At 45.0% G+C, this 18,378-nt stretch overlaps 1 protein-coding gene across 17 annotated transcripts in view; it reads right to left on the reverse strand.

Moving 5' to 3' along the window:
- Nucleotides 1-18,378, reverse strand: part of CADPS (calcium dependent secretion activator) — a gene marked incomplete at its 5' end in the record, with an annotated part of 486,465 nt that overhangs the window by 264,756 nt on the left and 203,331 nt on the right. For all 17 annotated transcript variants that reach the window (XM_082664108.1, XM_082664107.1, XM_082664102.1 and 14 more), the window contains one exon: nucleotides 10,150-10,230. In XM_082664108.1, the coding sequence (XP_082520234.1) occupies nucleotides 10,150-10,230 (81 nt within the window). The remainder of the gene's footprint in view (nucleotides 1-10,149; nucleotides 10,231-18,378) is intronic.

An 18,378-nucleotide genomic window follows, 5' to 3' on the forward strand; every position in this document is an offset into this window, starting at 1 on the left:
TGTTTAAATATACCCTCCATATACTTTGAAATATACCCTCCATATACTTTGCCCAAGATTTACTTTAGTTGCCTATCTCATTGTCCAAGAAAGTCTAGTTCTAAGTTGTCAGTAACATCCTATTAGGTATCAAAATACCCAGTGGTGTGGGCCAAGGGAGAGAGTTTTTTGGGTTTTTTTAACATCTTTATTGGAGTATAATTGCTTTACAGTGGTGTGTTAGTTTCTGCTTTATAACAAAGTGAATCAATTATACATATACATATGTCCCCATATCTCTTCCCCCTTGCGTCTCCCTCCCTTCGACCCTCCCTATCCCACCCCTCTAAGTGGTCACAAAGCACCGAGCTGAATTCTCTGTGCTATGCGGCTGCTTCCCACTAGCTATCTATTTTACGTTTGGTAGTGTATATATGTCCACGCAGCTCTCTCACTTGTCCCAGCTTACCATTCCCCTTCCCTGTAACCTCAAGTCCATTCTCTAGTAGGTCTGCATCTTTATTCTCGACTTGCCCCTAGGTTCTTCATGACATTTTTTTTTTTAGATTCCATATATATGTGTTAGCATACGGTATTTGTTTTTCTCTGACTTACTTCACTCTGTATGACAGACTCTAGATCCATCCACCTCACTACAAATAACTCAATTTCATTTCTTTTTATAGCATAGTAATATTCCATTGTATTTATGTGCCACATCTTCTTTATCCATTCATCTGTCAATGGATACTTAGGTTGTTTCCATGTCCTGGCTATTGTAAATAGAGCTGCAATGAATACTGGGGTGCATGTATCATCTTGAATTATGGTTTTCTCAGGGTATATGCCCAGTAGTGGGATTGCTGGGTCGTATGGTAGTTCTATTTAGAGTTTTTTAAGGAACCTCCATACTGTTCTCCATAGTGGTTGTACCAATTTACATCCCCACCAGCAGTGCAAGAGTGTTCCCTTTTCTCCACACCGTCTCCAGCATTTACTGTTTGTAGATTTTTTGATGATGGCCATTCTGACTGGTGTGAGGTGATACCTCATTGTGGTTTTGATTTGCATTTCCCTAATGATTAGTGATGTTGAGCATCCTTTCATGTGTTTGTTGGCAATCTGTGTATCTTTGGAGAAATGTCTATTTAGGTCTTCTGCCCATTTTTGGATTGGGTTGTTCGTTTTTTTGATATTGAGCTGCATGAGCTGTTTGTAAGTTTTGGAGATTAATCCTTTGTCAGTTGCTTCATTTGCAAATATTTTCTCCCATTTTGAGGGTGGTCTTTTCATCTTTTTGGTTTCCTTTGCTGTGCAAAAGCTTTTAAGTTTCATTAGGTCCCATTTGTTTATTTTTGTTATTTCCATTTCTCTAGGAGGTGGGTCAAAAAGGATCTTGCTGTGATTTATGTCATACAGTGTTCTATGTTTTCCTCTAAGAGTTTGATAGTGTCTGGCCTTACATTTAGGTCTTTAATCCACTTTCAGTTTATTTTTGTGTATGGTGTTAGGGAGTGTTCTAATTTCATTCTTTTACATGTAGCTGTCCAGTCTTCCCAGTACCACTTATTGAAGAGGCTGTCTTTTCTCCACTGTATATTCTTGCCTTCTTTATCAAAGATAAGGTGACCATACATGCGTGGGTTTATCTCTGGGCTTTCTATCCTGTTCCATTGATCGATATTTCTGTTTTTGTGCCAGTACCATATTGTCTTGATTACTGTACCTTTGTAGTATAGTCTGAAGTCTGGGAGCCTGATTCTTCCAGCTCCGTTTTTCTTTCTCAAGATTGCTTTGGCTATTCGGGGTCTTTTGTGTTTCCATACAAATTGTGCAATATTTTGTTCTAGTTCTGTGAAAAATGCCAGTGGTAGTTTAATACGGATTCCACTGAATCTGTAGATTGCTTTGGGTGGTATAGTCCTTTTCACAATGTTGATTCTTCCAGTCCAAGAACATGGTATATCTCTCCATCTCTTTATATCATCATTAATTTCTTTCATCAGTATCTTATAATTTTCTGCATACAGGTCTTTTGTCTCCTTAGGTAGGTTTATTCCTAGATATTTTATTCTTTTGGTTGCAATGGTAAATGGGAGAGTTTTCTTAATTTCATTTTCAGATTTTTCATCATTAGTGTATAGGAATGCTAGATTTCTGTGTATTAATTTTGTATCCTGTTACTTTACCAAATTCATTGATCAGCTCTTCTAGTTTTCTTGTAGCATCTTTAGGATTCTCTATGTATCGTATCATGTCATCTGCAAACAGTGACAGCTTTACTTTTTCTTTTCCGATTTGGATTCCTTTTATTTCTCTTTCTTCTCTGATTGCTGTGGCTAAAACTTCCAAAACTATGTTGAATAATAGTGGTGAGAATGGGCAACCTTGTCTTGTTCCTGATCTTAGAGGAAATGCTTTCAGTTTTTCACCATGGAGGATGATGTTGGCTGTGGGTTTGTCATATACAGCCTTTATTATGTTGAGGAAAGTTCCCTCTATGCCTACTTTCTGGAGGGTTTTTATCATAAATGGGTGTTGAATTTTCGAAAGCTTTCTCTGCATCTATTGAGATGATCATATGGATTTCTCCTTCAATTTGTTAATATGGTGTATCACATTGATTGATTTGTGTATATTGAAGAATCCTTGCATTCCTGGGATAAACCCCACTTGATCATGGTGTATGATCCTTTTAATGTGCTGCTGGATTCTGTTTGTTAGTATTTTGTTGAGGATTTTTGCATCTACGTTCATTGGTGATATTGGCCTGTAGTTTTCTTTCTTTGTGACATCTTTGTCTGGTTTTGGTATCAGGGTGATGGTGGCCTCGTAGAATGCGTTTGGGAGTGTTCCTCCCTCTGCTATATTTTGGAAGAGTTTGAGAAGGATAGGTGCTAGCTCTTCTCTAAATGTTTGATAGAATTTGCCTGTTAAGCCATCTGCTCCTGGGGTTTTGTTTGTTGGAAAAATTTTAATCACGGTTTCAATTTCAGTGCTTATGATTGGTCTGTTCATATTTTCTACTTCTTCCTGGTTCAGTCTTGGAAGGTTGTGCATTTCTAAGAATTTGTCCATTTGTTCCAGGTTGTCCATCTTATTGGCATAGAGTTGCTTGCAGTAGTCTCTCACGATCCTTTGCATTTCTGCAGTCAGTTGTTACTTCTCCTTTTTCATTTCTAATTCTGCTGATTTGAGTCTTCTCCCTTTTTTTCTTGATGGGTCTAGTTAATGGTTTATCAATTTTGTTTATCTTCTCAAAGAACCAGTTTTTAGTTTTATTGATCTTTGCTATCGTTTCCTTCATTTCTTTTTCATTTATTTCTGATCTGATCTTTATGATTTCTTTCCTTCTGCTAAATTTGGGTTTTTTTTTTGGTTCTTCTTTCTCTAATAGCTTTAGGTGTACGGTTAGGTTGTTTATTTGAGATGTTTCTTGTTTCTTAAGGTAGGATTGTATTGCTATAAACTTCCCTCTTCAAAATGCTTTTGCTGTATCCTATAGGTTTTGCGTCATCGTCTTTCACTGTCATTTGTTTCTAGGTATTTTTTGATTTCCTCTTTGATTTCTTCAGTGATCTCTTGGTTATTAAGTAGTGTATTGTTTAGCCTCCATGTGTTTGTATTTTTTACAGATTTTCCCCTGTATTTGGTATCTAGTCTCATAGCGTTGTGGTCAGAGAAGATACTTGATACGATTTCAGTTTTCTTAAATTTACCAAGGCTTGATTTGTGACCCAAGATAATATCTGTCCTGGAGAATGTTCCATGAGCATTTGAGAAAAATGCGTATTCTGTTGTTTTTGGATGGAATGTCCTATAAATATCAATCAAGTCCATCTTGTTTAATATATCATTTAAAGCTTGTGTTTCCTTATTTATTTTCATTTTGGATGATCTGTCCATTGGTGAAAGTGGGGTGTTAAAGTCCCCTACTATGATTGCGTCCCTGTCGATTTCCCCTTTTATGGCTGTTAGTATTTACCTTATGTATTGAGGTGCTCCTACGTTGGGTGCATAAATATTTACAATTATTATATCTTCTCCTTGGATTGATCCCTTGATCATTATGCAGTGTCCTTGTCTCTTCTAATAGTCTTTGTTTTAAAGTCTATTTTGTCTGATATGAGAACTGCTACTCCAGTTTTCGTTTGATTTCCATTTGCTTGGAATATCTTTTTCCATCCCCTCACTTTCAGTCTGTATGTGTCTCTAGGTCTGAAGTGGGTCTCTTGTAGACAGCATATATATGGGTCTTGTTTTTGTATCCATTCAGCCAATCTGTGTCTTTTGGTTGGGGCATTTAATCCATTTACATTTAAGGTAATTATCAACATGTATGTTCCTATTACAATTTTCTAAATTGTTTTGGGTTTGTTATTGTAGGTCTTTTCCTTCTCTTGTGTTTCCTGCCTAGAGAAGTTCCTTTAGCACTTGTTGTAGAGCTGGTTTGGTGAGGCTGAATTCTCTTAGCTTTTGCTTGTCTGTAAAGGCTTTAATTTCTCTATCAAATCTGAATGAGATCCTTGCTGGGTAGAGTAATCTTGGTTGTAGGTTTTTCTTCTTCATCACTTTTAATATGTCTGGCCACTCCCTTCTGGCTTGCAGAGTTTCTGCTGAAAGATCAGCTGTTAACCTTATGGAGATTCACTTTTGTGTTATTTGTTGTTTTTCCCTTGCTGCTTTTAATATTTTTTCTTTGTATTTAATTTTTTTTTAAAAGTAAGAGTGCTTGTTTATTTATTTATGGCTGAGTTGGGTCTTCATTGCTGTGCGAGGGCTTTTTCTAGTTGTGGTGAGCAGGGACTACTCTTTGCTGTGGTGCGCGGGTTTCTCATTGTGCTGGCTTCTTCTGTTGCGGAGCATGGGCTCTAGGCATGCGGGCTCAGTAGTTGTGGCTCGCAGGCTCCAGAGCGCTGGCTCAGCAGTTGTGGCTCACAGGCTTAGTTGCTCTGCGGCATGTGGGATCTTCCCGGACCAGGGATCGAACCCGTGTCCCCTGTGTTTACAGGTGGATTCCCAACCACTGTGCCACCAGGGAAGTCCCTGAATTTTTTTTTTTTTTTTTTTTTTTTGCAGTACGCGGGCCTCTCACTGTTGTGACCTCTCCCGTTCCGGACGCGCAGGCTCAGCGGCCATGGCTCACGGGCCCAGCCACTCCACGGCATGTGGGATCCTCTGGGACGGGGGCATGAACCCGTGTCCCCTGCATCAGCAGGCAGACTCTCAACCACTGCGCCACCAGGGAAGCCCCCCTGTATTTAATTTTTGATAGTTTGATTAATACGTGTCTTGGTGTGTTTCTCCTTGGATTTATCCTGTATGGGACTCTCTGTGCTTCCTGGACTTGATTAACTATTTCCTTTCCCATATTAGGGAAGTTTTCAACTATAATCTCTTCAAATATTTTCTCAGTCCCTTTCTTTTTCTCTTCTTCGTCCGGAACCCCTATAATTCGAATGCTGGTGCGTTTAACGTTGTCACAGAGGTCTCTGAGACTGCCTTCAATTCTTTTCATTCTTTTTTCTTTATTCTGCTCTACAGTAGTTATTTCCACTATTTTATCTTCCAGGTCACTTACCCGTTCTTCTGCCTCAGTTATTCTGCTGTTGATCCCTTCTAGAGAATTTTAAATTTCATTTACTGTGTTGTTCATCACTGTTTGTTTGGTCTTTGGTTCTTCTAGGTCCTTGTTAAACGTTTATTGTATTTTCTCCATTCTATTTCCAAGATTTTGGATCATCTTTACTATCATTACTCTGAATTCTTTTTCAGGTAGACTGCCTATTTCCTCTTCATTTGTTTCGTCTGGTGAGTTTTTTACCTTGCTCCTTCATCTGCTGTGTGTTTCTTTATCTTCTCATTTTGCTTAGCTTACTGTGTTTGGCGTCTCCTTTTTGCAGGCTGCAGGTTCGTAGTTCCCGTTGTTTTTGGTGTCTGCCCCCAGTGGCTAAAGTTGGTTCAGTGTGTTGTGTAGGCTTCCTGGTGGAGGGGACTAGTGCCTGTGTTCTGGTGGATGTGGCTGGATCTTGTCTTTCTGGTGGGCAGGTCTACGTCTGGTGGTGTGTTTTGGGGTGTATGTGGCCTTATTATGATTTTAGGCAGCCTCTCTGCTGATGGATGGGGTTGTGTTCCTGTCTTGCTATTTGTTTGGCATAAGGTGTCCAGCACTGTAGCTTGCTGGCTGTTGCGTGGAGCTGGGTTTTGGCGTTGAGATGGAGATCTCTGGGAGATTTTTGTCGTTTGATATAACGTGGAGCTGGGAGGTCTCTGGTGGACCAGTGTCCTGAACTTGGCTCTCCCACCTCAGAGGCACAGCCCTGACACCTGGCTGGAGCACCAAAAGCCTATCATCCACACGGCTCAGAATAAAAGCGGGAAAAGAAACAAAGAAAGAAAGAAGAAGATAAAATAAAATAAAGTAAAAATAAAATAAAATAAATTTATTAAAGTAAAAAATAATTAAGAAAAAATTTTTAATAAGTAAAAACGAAAAAAAAAGGACAGACAGAACCTAGGAGAAATGGTAAAAGCAAAGCTATACAGACAAAATCACACACAGAAGGATACACATACACACTCACAAAAAGAGAAAAAGGGAAAAAAATATATATATATCGTTGCTCCCAAAGTCCACCTCCTCAATTTGGGATGATTCGTTGTCTATTCATGTATTCCACAGATGCAGGGTACATCAAGTTAATTGTGGAGCTTTAATCCGCTGCTTCTGAGGCTGCTGGGAGAGATTTCCCTTTCTCTTCTTTGTTCACACAGCTCCTGGGGTTCAGCTTTGGATCTGGCCCCTCCTCTGCGTGTAGAGGATCTGGCCCCTCCTCTGCCTTGCCGGAAGGCATCTGTTCTTCGCTCAGACAGGACAGGGTTAAAGGAGCCGCTGATTTGGGGGCTCTGTCTTACTCAGGCCGGGGGGAGGGAGGGGCACGGAGTGCGGGGCAAGCCTGCGGCGGCAGAGGCCGCTGTGACGTTGCACCAGCCTGAGGCACGCCGTGCGTTCTCCCGGGGAAGTTGTCCCTGGATCCCGGGACCCTGGCGGTGGCGGGCTGCACAGCCTCCCCGGAAGGGGGGTGTGGAGAGTGACCTGTGCTCGCACAGAGGCTTCTTGGTGGCGGCAGCAGCAGCCTTAGCGTCTCATGCCCGTCTCTGGGGTCCGCGCGGTTAGCCGCGGCTCGCGCCCGTCTCTGGAGCTCCTTTAAGCGGCGCTCTGAATCCCCTCTCCTCGCGCGCCAGGAAACACAGAGGCAAGAAAAAGTCTCTTGCCTCTTCAGCAGCTCCAGACTTTTTCCTGGACTCCCTCCCGGCCAGCCATGGCGCACTAACCCCCTGCAGGCTGCGTTCACTCCGCCAACCCCAGTCCTCTCCCTGCGCTCCTACCGAAACCTGAGCCTCAGCTCGCAGCCCCGCCCGCCCCGGCGGGGGAGCAGACAAGCCTCTCGGGCTGGTGAGTGCCAGTCGGCCCCCATCCTCTGTGCGGGAATCTCTCCGCTTTGCCCTCCGCACCCGTTGCTGCGCTCTCCTCCGCGGCTCCGAAGTTTCCCCCTCCGCCACCTGCAGTCTCCACCCGCGAAGGGGCTTCCTAGTGTGTGGAAACCTTTCCTCCTTCACAGCTCCCTCCCTCTGGTGCGGGTCCCATCCCTATTCTTTCGTCTCTGTTTTTTCTTTTTTCTTTTGCCCTACCCTGGTACGTGGGGAGTTTCTTGCCTGTTGGGGGGTCTGAGGTCTTCTGCCGGTGTTCAGTAGGTGTTCTGTAGGAGCTGTTCCACATGTAGATGTATTTCTGATGTATTTGTAGGGAGGCACGTGATCTCCGCGTCTTACTCTTCCGCCATCTTGAAGCTCCTCGCGAGAGTTCTTTGATCTTTGTTCAGAAATGAGCAACTTGGCGCACTATGTAACAGTTGTTCACCCATGGTCTTTTAAAAATTAAAATTAGCTTACGCAAGTTTCTAAAATTATCATGTTAAGCCTTAAAAGTAAACAAGACAACTAAAATAAAGGTGCCATGAGCTTGTTTTTGAAGTGTGTGTGTGTAAAATTTTCTTTAAGTGGCACGAATACTTATTAGTTGGGGATATAATAGTTGCCTAAGGGCAGGGCATGGACCAAATGACCTCTATTTTCTGGATAATCTGCTGAGGAGGTGCTGAATTTAGAGAAGTACATTCCGAAGCCTTATTGATGTTTACTCCCACATTAAGCAGGATTTTCAAACATAAGAGCCTTTTACACTACCTTTAGCCAGAGAACTACATACTACTTTTAGCCAGACGACCCGACCATAAACTTTGAAGGTGTCCAAGAACAAGATGCAGAACGTTTCAACACACGAAAGGGGATTTTCCTGCTTGAGCACGAAAAGGGATTTTCCTGCTTCTTGGAGTCTCTCTTCGGTTTCTCTTCCAGTAGAATTCCTTTCCACGGGTACAAATCCTGAGATGCTTCTTTCCATAGAGAGGAAGGCTGAACACCAAGCTCCACCCTGTGCTCATCCTCCCCCACACTCCGACCCCCATTTTTAAATTTTGCACGTAGGGTGAGCCCAGTCCTGATACTTAGACTTGAGTGAAGGGTCCATTGTAGCCTCTTAACTAGTACCTCTCATGTCCAGCCTAGATTTTCCCATCTCTAAAACAAGAATAACAAATGCCCCTATGGAACTGTTTGGAGGATGGAATGAGATGGCATATGTAAAGCATGTAACATGCTTGACGCAGAGTCAGTGCTGAAGAAATGCCACTAGCACGATTACTGTTAACACAAATGGTAGAACAGTTAGAATAGGAGATAGGGGCTTCCCTGGTGGCGCAGTGGTTGAGAGTCCACCTGCCAATGCAGGGGACACGGGTTCGTGCCCCGGTCCGAGAAGATCCCACATGCCGCGGAGTGGCTGGGCCCGTGAGCCATGGCCGCTGAGCCTGCGCGTCTGGAGCCTGTGCTCCGCAACGGGAGAGGCCACAACAGTGAGAGGCCCGCGTACCGCAAAAAAAAAAAAAAAAGAACAGGAGATAATGCTTAGGCTCCCAGTCCTCAACAGGGAGACATCCCAACCCTAGAGCAATCCCATCTACTGGGAGACTCAGACACGTAAATGAATAGTCACCATTCAGTGAACTGTCATAATAAAGGTTTACACGTGGCAAGAAGAAAGCACAAGTGGGCAGGATGAGCTCAGCTCTTAGACAAGGGATTTTCAGTTGAGGACTGAAGGCTGAGTAGGAGAGCTTGCTAAGTGCAGGAGAGGAGAAAGGTCAATCCACATTGAAACACTAGTGGCTACAAAGGCACTGAGGTTGGAAAGGGCCTGGGATATTCAGAGGGAGACATTCTGTAGAGCTGGAATGGGGAGCTCTGGTGGGAAAGTTGTGGGAGGTGAGGCCAATAAAGAAGGATATGGTCTGTGGATTAAGAGCCTTGAGTATCATTCTAAAGCACTGAGATCTTGTTCTGGGGACACTGGAGGGTTCTATTGAAGGATTTGGAGGCTCTGTTATGAGATGTTCATATATGAGGTTTCGAATGATGATTACATGCAGGATGGACAGGACACAGGGAGGGAGTGAAGCCAGGGATATACCCACTAGGAGGCTATTGTAAGATCCAGGCGTGGAAGATGAGGGGCCTGAATCAAAGCACTAGCAGTGGTGCCGGAAACCAGTAAAGGGATCTGGCCCACATTTGGGAGGCAGAATCAAGAAGCCAGGTGGCAGACGGGAGTGTGGAGTGTTCTGGGGAGGAAGGAGAAATTGACAGTGACTGGGAGGTTTCATCCATGGTAACTGCGTGGAGGCCACGTGAGGAGTCTATGCAGGTGTGTGTACTCGGCGGGCAGTTAAGATTTGGAACACATCCAACCTGAAATGCAGGGGACTGGCCACGTGGAAATGCTCGACAGACTGATGGAAATGTAAGTCTGGGACTCAGAAGAAAGGTGAGGCTGGAGTTTGAGTATTGATTGGAGGATAGGAAATACATGAGCTGTGTCTAGGACACTTGCCCTGAGAAAGAAGGGTTGAGGACCCGACCAGGTGATTATCCTCTTCTTCCTGAGAAGGTAAAATTCTCAGTTTTATCTTTCCACGGCCCTTAACGATCAGTGCACTTCCGGTGTGGGGCTCTGGCCCGGTCCCCCAGCACATGTCCCCAGCGTTTCCTTACCCTGGCTATTTGGTCTGCCATTTGGAGACGTCCGTCCAGCTCTCGTCGGATCTGGGCCGCTTGCTCATCTGGATTGTCCAGCTGCACAAAAGCACAAATGTGGAGACTTTCAGTTTGGGTGACAAAAGCCAAGGAACTCACGACTTTACACCCAGCTACTCTGTGCCCCCACAGACCTATTCCACTAAAACGTAAGAATCGTGGGACACACAAATCCAGTTTGAGGGAAATCCCAAGTTAAATAGTTTTAAGGAGAATGTGATGGGGTAGGCAGGCTGTTGCTAAGAAAGACATCTAAATGCACTTGAATAAGAACCACCTCTGAACTTCTAGGCAGCAGTGCTTCTAACGAGGGCCTGACGCAGCTCTCCTGTTTTGGGGTCCAGCGAAGAAGTGTTTACAGGGCAGACGTACAAGGAAGGAGATGGTAATATAACTGTTAGTATCGTACCGAGCGGACATAGTCCGCATCCATGGCGCCTACGTGGCATATATCCTGCTGCTCTCCCACCCCTGGACCGTGGATGATTAGTTAATCATTGCATCCTTTCTCTCTGAGCCCTGAGACCTTTTCAACAAGTACTCCAGATGGCTGCTACCTCTCAGTTGGTGTTGATATCTTATATACGCTACTAGGTATAAAACAGATAACTAATGAGAAGCTACTGTATAGCACATAGTTCCCTCTACTCAATGCTCTGTGGTGACCTAAATGGGAAGGAAATCCAAAAAGGAGGGGATATATATATACGTATAGCTGATTCACTCTGCTGTACAGCAGAAACTAACACAACATTGTAAAGCAACTATACTGTAACAAAAATTACTTTAAAAAATTAAGCAGTAAAGTGGAAGTAGGTGCGAGCCTCCTTCTCCTAACGAATTGAATGCATGCATTAGAAACTACACAGAGTATGCTTCAACGGGAGGCCATCCGTAATCTGCTTGTGAAATTTGCACTTAGATAGTTACCCACTCAGGTGATTTTTGTCACATCTACATTAAATTTACATCTGGCTTAAAAAAAAAAAAAAAGAAATCTATCTTTGTCTTCTCTGATGGGTAGACAATTCGCTAACTTCTCTAGTGTCAGTTTTCCGATCCATAGAATGAAGGGGTTGGTTATGTAATCTCCATCATCCCTCTCCCATCTTTCTATAAATCTATGAAAGACATTGGCAAATATTTCTACGAAGGTCCATATAATTAACACTCTAGGCTTGGAGGGCCATAAGATCTCTGTTGCAGTGACTCACATCTTCCAATGAGATGTGAAAATGGACACAGGCAACATGTAAATGAATGAGCACTGCTGTGTTCCAATAAAATTTTATGCACAACAGGTGGCCGGCCATAGTTACTGATCCCTGCTCTAGGAACTGAAGTGCTCTCTTTACTTCCAAGCAAGCCTAGCGTTATACGTCAAGCTGTAATTCAGTCTGCTTTGTTCAGTACCTGATAAATTATTTTATTCACAGAAAAGTTTAATAAGTAGGGAACAGTGACATTCAAATGGGATGTACTCTATTCTTCTTTTCAGAACAGATTAACTCACAACAAAAAGTAGATAAAGAAATATGTGAGTTTTCTAAGTCCCTTTCTCTTAAAAGCCATTTTTATTCAGAAATCTGAAAAGTATGGAATTTTATTCAGATATTTGAAAATGAAAACCCAGCTCCATGCTTAAAAAAGAATCTAATCTATGCTATGAAGTGGTATAGAAAATAAGTTATTTCTAATAGGATGTAAATAAGAACACTGGACACTTTATGGTCATGGTTTTGAAGCATCATGAATAGCCTTCTTGGGTTTGTTATACAAAACATAAAAATCTATCTGGCTTTCTGCGCTGCATTTTTATCACCCTGTTCAATTCAGGAGTTGCCTTATCTTCTTTTCTCCACAGTTTTGATAAGCAGGACTGTTTTCTAGATCATAAAGATGGGACTGTTACTTTTGGTCATATATTCTAAAGTAGCATTTCCAAACGGGTGTTCTGCTGGACAACACCCTTATCACAGACTCCAGAGGAAAGGATCGACAAGGGCTCCAAAAGCAGGGCTAGAGGGCTTCCCTGGCGGCGCAGTGGTTGGGGGTCCGCCTGCCGGCGCAGGGGACACGAGTTCGTGCCCCGGTCCGGGAGGATCCCACATGCCGCGGAGCGGCTGGGCCCGTGAGCCATGGCCGCTGGGCCTGCGCGTCCGGAGCCTGTGCTCCGCAACGGGAGAGGCCACAACAGTGAGAGGCCCGCGTACCGCAAAAAAAAAAAAAAAAAAAAAAAGAATGGCTAGATAAGTTTGTAAAATGCTGTGTCGAAATGCACAAAATCTCTGAGAAGCTCAGCAGTAAGGAAATCTGTCAGCTTTTGACCAACTCAACTATTATTTAACTTAAATTTTTATTTTTTGCATAACGCCCAGAGAACATGAGTTGGAAATCCTGTTCTAAATAAATCAAGAGAACCACTGGAGAGCGTTCACACCACTAACCAGTGGTCCCTCCATCACCACTTGCAATAGGCACACGTGGGAAACATGGTATCCTCCGTGCTGGTTTTAAGCTCCAATGAACTGTTTTTATTCTATTCCCTTGGAAGCCCAAGACTTCTTCATACCCAGGTGCAAACCCACTGGGAACACTCAGAAATATCCTGTTCAAAATACATATGCAAAGAAAACATCTGACTACTTCACTGAGAAGAAGCAAAATGATTCAGTTAGGGGCTAATGTTGGGGGGTTCTGTCAGAAGATACGATGCTCGAGGTTAAAAGTGAAAAGAAAAAACAACCCAACAGAACCATCCCCATCATGAAATTTCTCAGAGGTGTCTGAATTCTCCCACTGGCCTCACCAAATACAATTAGAAACAGCAGAGGATGCCAGCAGTGAAGATGAGCAGGCTAGGTCTACACAAAGCTTCATTCATTGGTTCATTTATTCACTCATCAAATTTTTATGGAATGTCTTGCTATGCAGGATACTGGAATACAGAAAGGATACTGGAATACAGAAAGGAATGTCTTGCTATGCAGGATACTGGAATACAGAAAGGAACAAGACAGACCCAGTTCCTGCCTCCATGGAACTTAAATCTAACAAGAACAGGTATGGCTATTTGAATAATCTGGGCACAAAACAGAGGGGATTAGCATTTATTGATGCCTATTTCAAGACCAGGGACTGTATGACCTATATTAAAGCCTTCTCTAAGGGGTCCCAAGAAATAGATGTTAACGTGCATTCTCCCAGGAAAAGAATTCTGGGGTCAAGAAACACTGCTCCTTCCTGAAAATTTATAATACGTATTAGCATAATTAAGATTCGAAGAAATTCTAGAGTAAATCATCTTGTTTAACTGTGTTTAACTTTGTCTTTGACACAATTTTTTCACTGAAAACAAGTATTTCACAGAGCAGTTTGAGAAATTCCCAAGTAAAACAACTTTATGAGGTATGTACCGCTATTATTCCCATTTGACAGACGAGGACACCAAGTCTCTATAAGGTTCAGGAATGTGGTAAAGTGGCATGAGCCATTTGAAATGGGAGTTGGCTCTGCCTCAGACTGGAACTCTTCTGTTCTGCTTTATGTTGACTTGCTTCTTTAGTGTATTGTTTTGGTTTTCTAATTGGCCCTGACAACTAACTCCACACGCCTACGTGGTTCAGTTTAATACAAAGAGCCGCCACGCGGGGGCAGAGAAATGTCTACCGTCCATTTCCTATCATGACTGGTTTCTTCCGGGGAGGCTGTTGCAGTGCAAGAGCCCTCCCTAAGAAATAACAGTAATGGGTATGTTCTTAACCTGGCTTTGCCACTTAGTAGCTGTGTGACCTTGGGCAAGTTACTTAACCTCTCTGTGCTCAGGCCTCCTCATCTGATTAATCAGTATAATAAGTCTACCCCAAGGCTGTCATGAGGATTCACTGAGACCACAGATATAAAGCTTTCAGCCCAGTGCCTGGCATTCAGCAAACCCTCAGGAAACAGTGGCTGTTGTTTGCGTTATTAGAACAGCCCACGCTGGCTGTATTTCTGACGCGGTCCACAATGGGGCATCAGAGATTCAGGTGAGAAAGTGCCAGATGGGCTAGTGTCCCTCCCTGGTGTGGATGCGGGGTCTTGGTGTGATAGTCTGTGTCCGGAGAGGAAGGTGATGGGGGTTTCCATCTCTGGATGAATTTCTTTGGCTTCTCAGTGTATCCTACTTTCTCCAGAGTCAAGTCCTTTGCTCCATTAGACTTTAATTAGCAGGAGTGACCAGAAGGAGGGCGCTGCTGCCTGAGAGCTAATGAGCTGAAGGGAAGATGGAAACAGAAATGCAACCGAAGCTCCCTAAAATAGCCTGGTGTGAGAGAGAAGGCCATCCTCCATCAAAAGCCTTGACAGCCCCGCTCTATGAAACCCCCCCAAATAAAGAGAAATCAAGTAATTACCTTTCAACTGCTGGAAAGAAAAGGCCAGAGAGTGAGCTTCCATGGAAACGAGGTTCTGTTTACCTCATTGGTCTTTTCCACTGAGGAAAGGAAAGATCCCCAGGCGAACCAGGCCAAGGGCAAACTTTCCCGGGGACAGCTCGTTAGGGTTAAAATATGTACGTGTGCAAGAAGGCTTTTCACCTAATTAGCCAAATAATCTTCCTACTAGTGGAGGTCAAACAGAGGTACTGTGGTTGTTTTGATTCGCCAGCCAAGCAAAGGGAACTATTTCCTTGGGCTCTTCTTTTAAAGTGATGGAGAACTCAGCTCGGTGCTGGCTAAGTGCAGACAGGTACCACCTAAGCCACAGGTTCAAGCCCATCCCGAGGTCTGGGATTCTCTCCACTCACAGCTGTGTCCCTTCGGTCAGTGCAGACACGAGAACCCAGACCAGCATCGCCGTCGGGCTCGTTCGCCCTGGCAGGAGCACCGCGTGGTGGAGGACCCCGTCCGGGGGAGTCTGCAGCCAGCTATCCCACTACCTGGTATGCAGGACCTTGTTATGTCTCTTAACCTCTTTGAGCCCCGGTTTCTTCGACTGTAGAGGGGGGACCATTTTTATCTTGCATGGCTACTGAGAGGACTGAATGAGACCATGTGTTTCAAAGGCAGTCAGGCCTCCTTGGGTCCAACTCTCGGCTCTGCAATTTCCTTACTCAAAGGGATCACACAGGTGGCTGAACCTCTCTAAGCCTCAGCTTTCTTGTCTGTAAAACGGGGGAGAACATAAGAGACCTACCTCAGTGTGTTGACAGAAGGATGGAGTGGGGTGATCATGTATGCACAGCACCTAGCGTGGCGCTGGCACATAGCAGGTCCTATAGCTTAGCAACGAGTTTCTAGAATGATCCCTTTTGAGGGTGGGCGCTCATCAGATGTTCACTCCCCTCCCTGCCCTTTGAGATTTATGAAAGAAACCAAGGGAGCCCTGGCGTGGACAGGAGGTGCCTGTGTGCTGGTCACGCTTTACCCTTAGCTGGCGGATCTCGGGCCAAGGTCACGACCTCTCTGTCCACAGCCCCTTCATGTGATAAATGAGAAACCCTAAGTGATTATGTTCCAGGAGTCTCTGAAAAGCCTAGACGAGCATTTCTCAAAGTTATATTCTGGGGAAGCCTGGTCCCGCAGATCCTCTATGAGAAAGGGTTCTGTGGCCAAATAAAATCTCCCTCTCTCCCCTTCCTGGAGAAGCCACAAGACACACTGATGAGAAATGTTACACAAAGGCAAGCTTGTGTGGGCCCATATTTCCCAAACTTCTCTGAACACGTGGGTAATACGTTTGAACACCCCGGCATACTTTGGGCTAAGCTCACCGAGGCAATTCTCTCATGTGCTTCATTTCTCTCATGTCCACGGACAGAATTTTGGAGGGAGAGATAGAGGCAGGTGGGAAGCAACTCCACTAAGTAAATAGGTCTATATCTCAGTGAAAAGGGAATGCCCATCCGGGAACACCCTGTCTGACCTCTGGGGTGATGGAGATATCATCTCAGGGCCCAGGCATGCAGCCTCGTCATTAACCCCAAAGCCCTGGGCCTTGACAGTGTGCCTGGGTACCGGCTTTCCCTAGGGATGCCTCAGTTCTCTGGGGCTTACACATTATGATGCTGGGGAGGCGAGTCCAACTCTGGACCCGTCCAAAGTCATCACTGTTTCTACCACCAGGTAGCTTGCGATCAAGCAAAGAGAGGACGTGATTCAAATATGCAGAAAGTTGAAATAAACAGGCAGATTACTTGATGCATTGTTTGAGTAACTGTTCTGATTTCTGAACAAGTCTCTAGGCCTCAGCCTCAAAGCAAATGGACCAAGTTCAGCCTCAGGACTATACTGACATGATCCAGGACTGTGGCTGGAAGGAGATTTAAAGGTGCCGCAGTGACCTCAAGTTGGGGTGGAGGCCCTGCTGAGCTCTGTGGCCTGTCGGACACCACCTCCACTCAGTCCGCTGCACAGGGTCCCCACTGGGGCTTCTGGAACGGTTTGCTTTCTCCTGCGGCCAGATCTTTGCACACCCTGTCCCCCACACCTGGAACACTCTCCCTTGTCTCCCCCATTGGCTGGTAACCCTAACCCTAACCTCCTTCATCCTTCAGCTTTGCAGCAAAGTCTTTTCTGACCCCTCCAGATTTGGCGCGTTTCTCCTGTCATATGTTCTCCCGGCACTGTGCACCTCTCCTTTATTAGCGTTTATTGCAATTTTAATTTTACATCCACTCATGTGATTGTGTGATGTCTACCTACCAGACTGTAAGCTCTGTGAGGACAGGTGCATGTGATTTCGCTCACCTCTGCATCCCCGGCACCTAGCCTAGCACCGAATACAGAGTGGGCTCTGATGACTGCATGGCCAACTGAAGAACTGAGTCAATTAACTGTGACCCAGAAGGAAAGCGGCCCGCCCACAGTAACACCATCATCAGTGAGAGAGCTGGGACCATGTTCCCAACCTGCTCACTTCTATGCTATGTCTTGCTGCTTAGCAGCTGCATCCTGGGAAGTGCCAGTTTCTGCAGAAATAGGTAAAGACTGAACTTGGCTGGCCTATAACCAGTCACATCACTGATAAAGCATCCTTAATTCCAGACTGCGGGGGACTGAGGCAGGTGGGCCTGTCAGCAGCTGCGGTGCAAGCCACCTGCCGACCTGGGTTGAGCTCCATCTGTTCCCCTTGTTTCCCCTCTACTTCCCAGCCTGGTCCCTCGGTGCCCACGGATTCGTGTCTGAGCAGGAGGTGCGACTGCGGAGGAGGGTAGAGGTGCCTCCCATACGGCACTCTCATCAGTGGCACGGCCCCCCTTTCCTCCAAAGCCCTGTGTTTTTTATCCTCCTTCAGACACAAACTGCTCCAGCCAATGGTGCCTTCCTGGTGCACTGCAGTCTGGAAAGTTACAGCTGCAACAGTGTCAGTTCCCAATCAGGGGATATGGGTGCCCGAGCTCCAGCCTCAAGAAGGCACTGAACTTTGGATGTTGGCTACGTTATTGCATTCAGTGCCTGGCTGCCACTTCCCAACTCCTGTCCTGCCATCTCTTACAGCCTGTCTCTCCTTTGTCCACCTCTAAGGTGGAGGCTGTAGAATAGCGTCAGCCCTCTCTTGTCTAGGATCAGTTGTTGCCTTTCCACTCTGAAGCCAAGCAACACTGAACAAGTTATTAGGTCTCTCCACGTCTTCACTTTTAATTTTTTCAACTCTCTTAACTCTACAGCGGGAATAATAATGAGAATACCTCCCTCGTAGGATTGATAAGAGGTTAAATGAGATGGTATGTGTATGATGCTTAGCAGGGTGCCTGGCATGCAGTCACTTTCTGTAAATCTTAGCAGCTATTAGCACGTGGCATTCCGCAGCACAAATTCTTCACCCTAACACAAATTCTGATTCTAATAACACTTCAAGTGGCAGAACAGTTTTCCCCAGCTTTCAGGTAGGAAACCAAGCTTCAAAAGATGAAGTAGGGCTTCCCTGGTGGCGCAGTGGTTGAGAGTCCGCCTGCCAATGCAAGGGACACAGGTTCGTGCCCCGGTCCGGGAAGATCCCACATGCCGCGGAGCGTCTGGGCCCGTGAGCCATGGCCGCTGAGCCTGCGCGTCCGGAGCCTGTGCTCCGCAACGGGAGAGGCCGCAACAGTGAGAGGTCCACGTACCGCAAAAAAAAAAAAAAAAAAAAAAAGATGAAGTAGTTTGTCGGTAGTTTCAGAGATAGGTGATCCTGCACAGAGGGGACAATCCTGAGAAAACAGAGCAT

Source organism: Grampus griseus (assembly GCF_964374135.1).
Source record: "Grampus griseus genome assembly, chromosome: 10".
Lineage (NCBI taxonomy): Eukaryota > Metazoa > Chordata > Mammalia > Artiodactyla > Delphinidae > Grampus > Grampus griseus.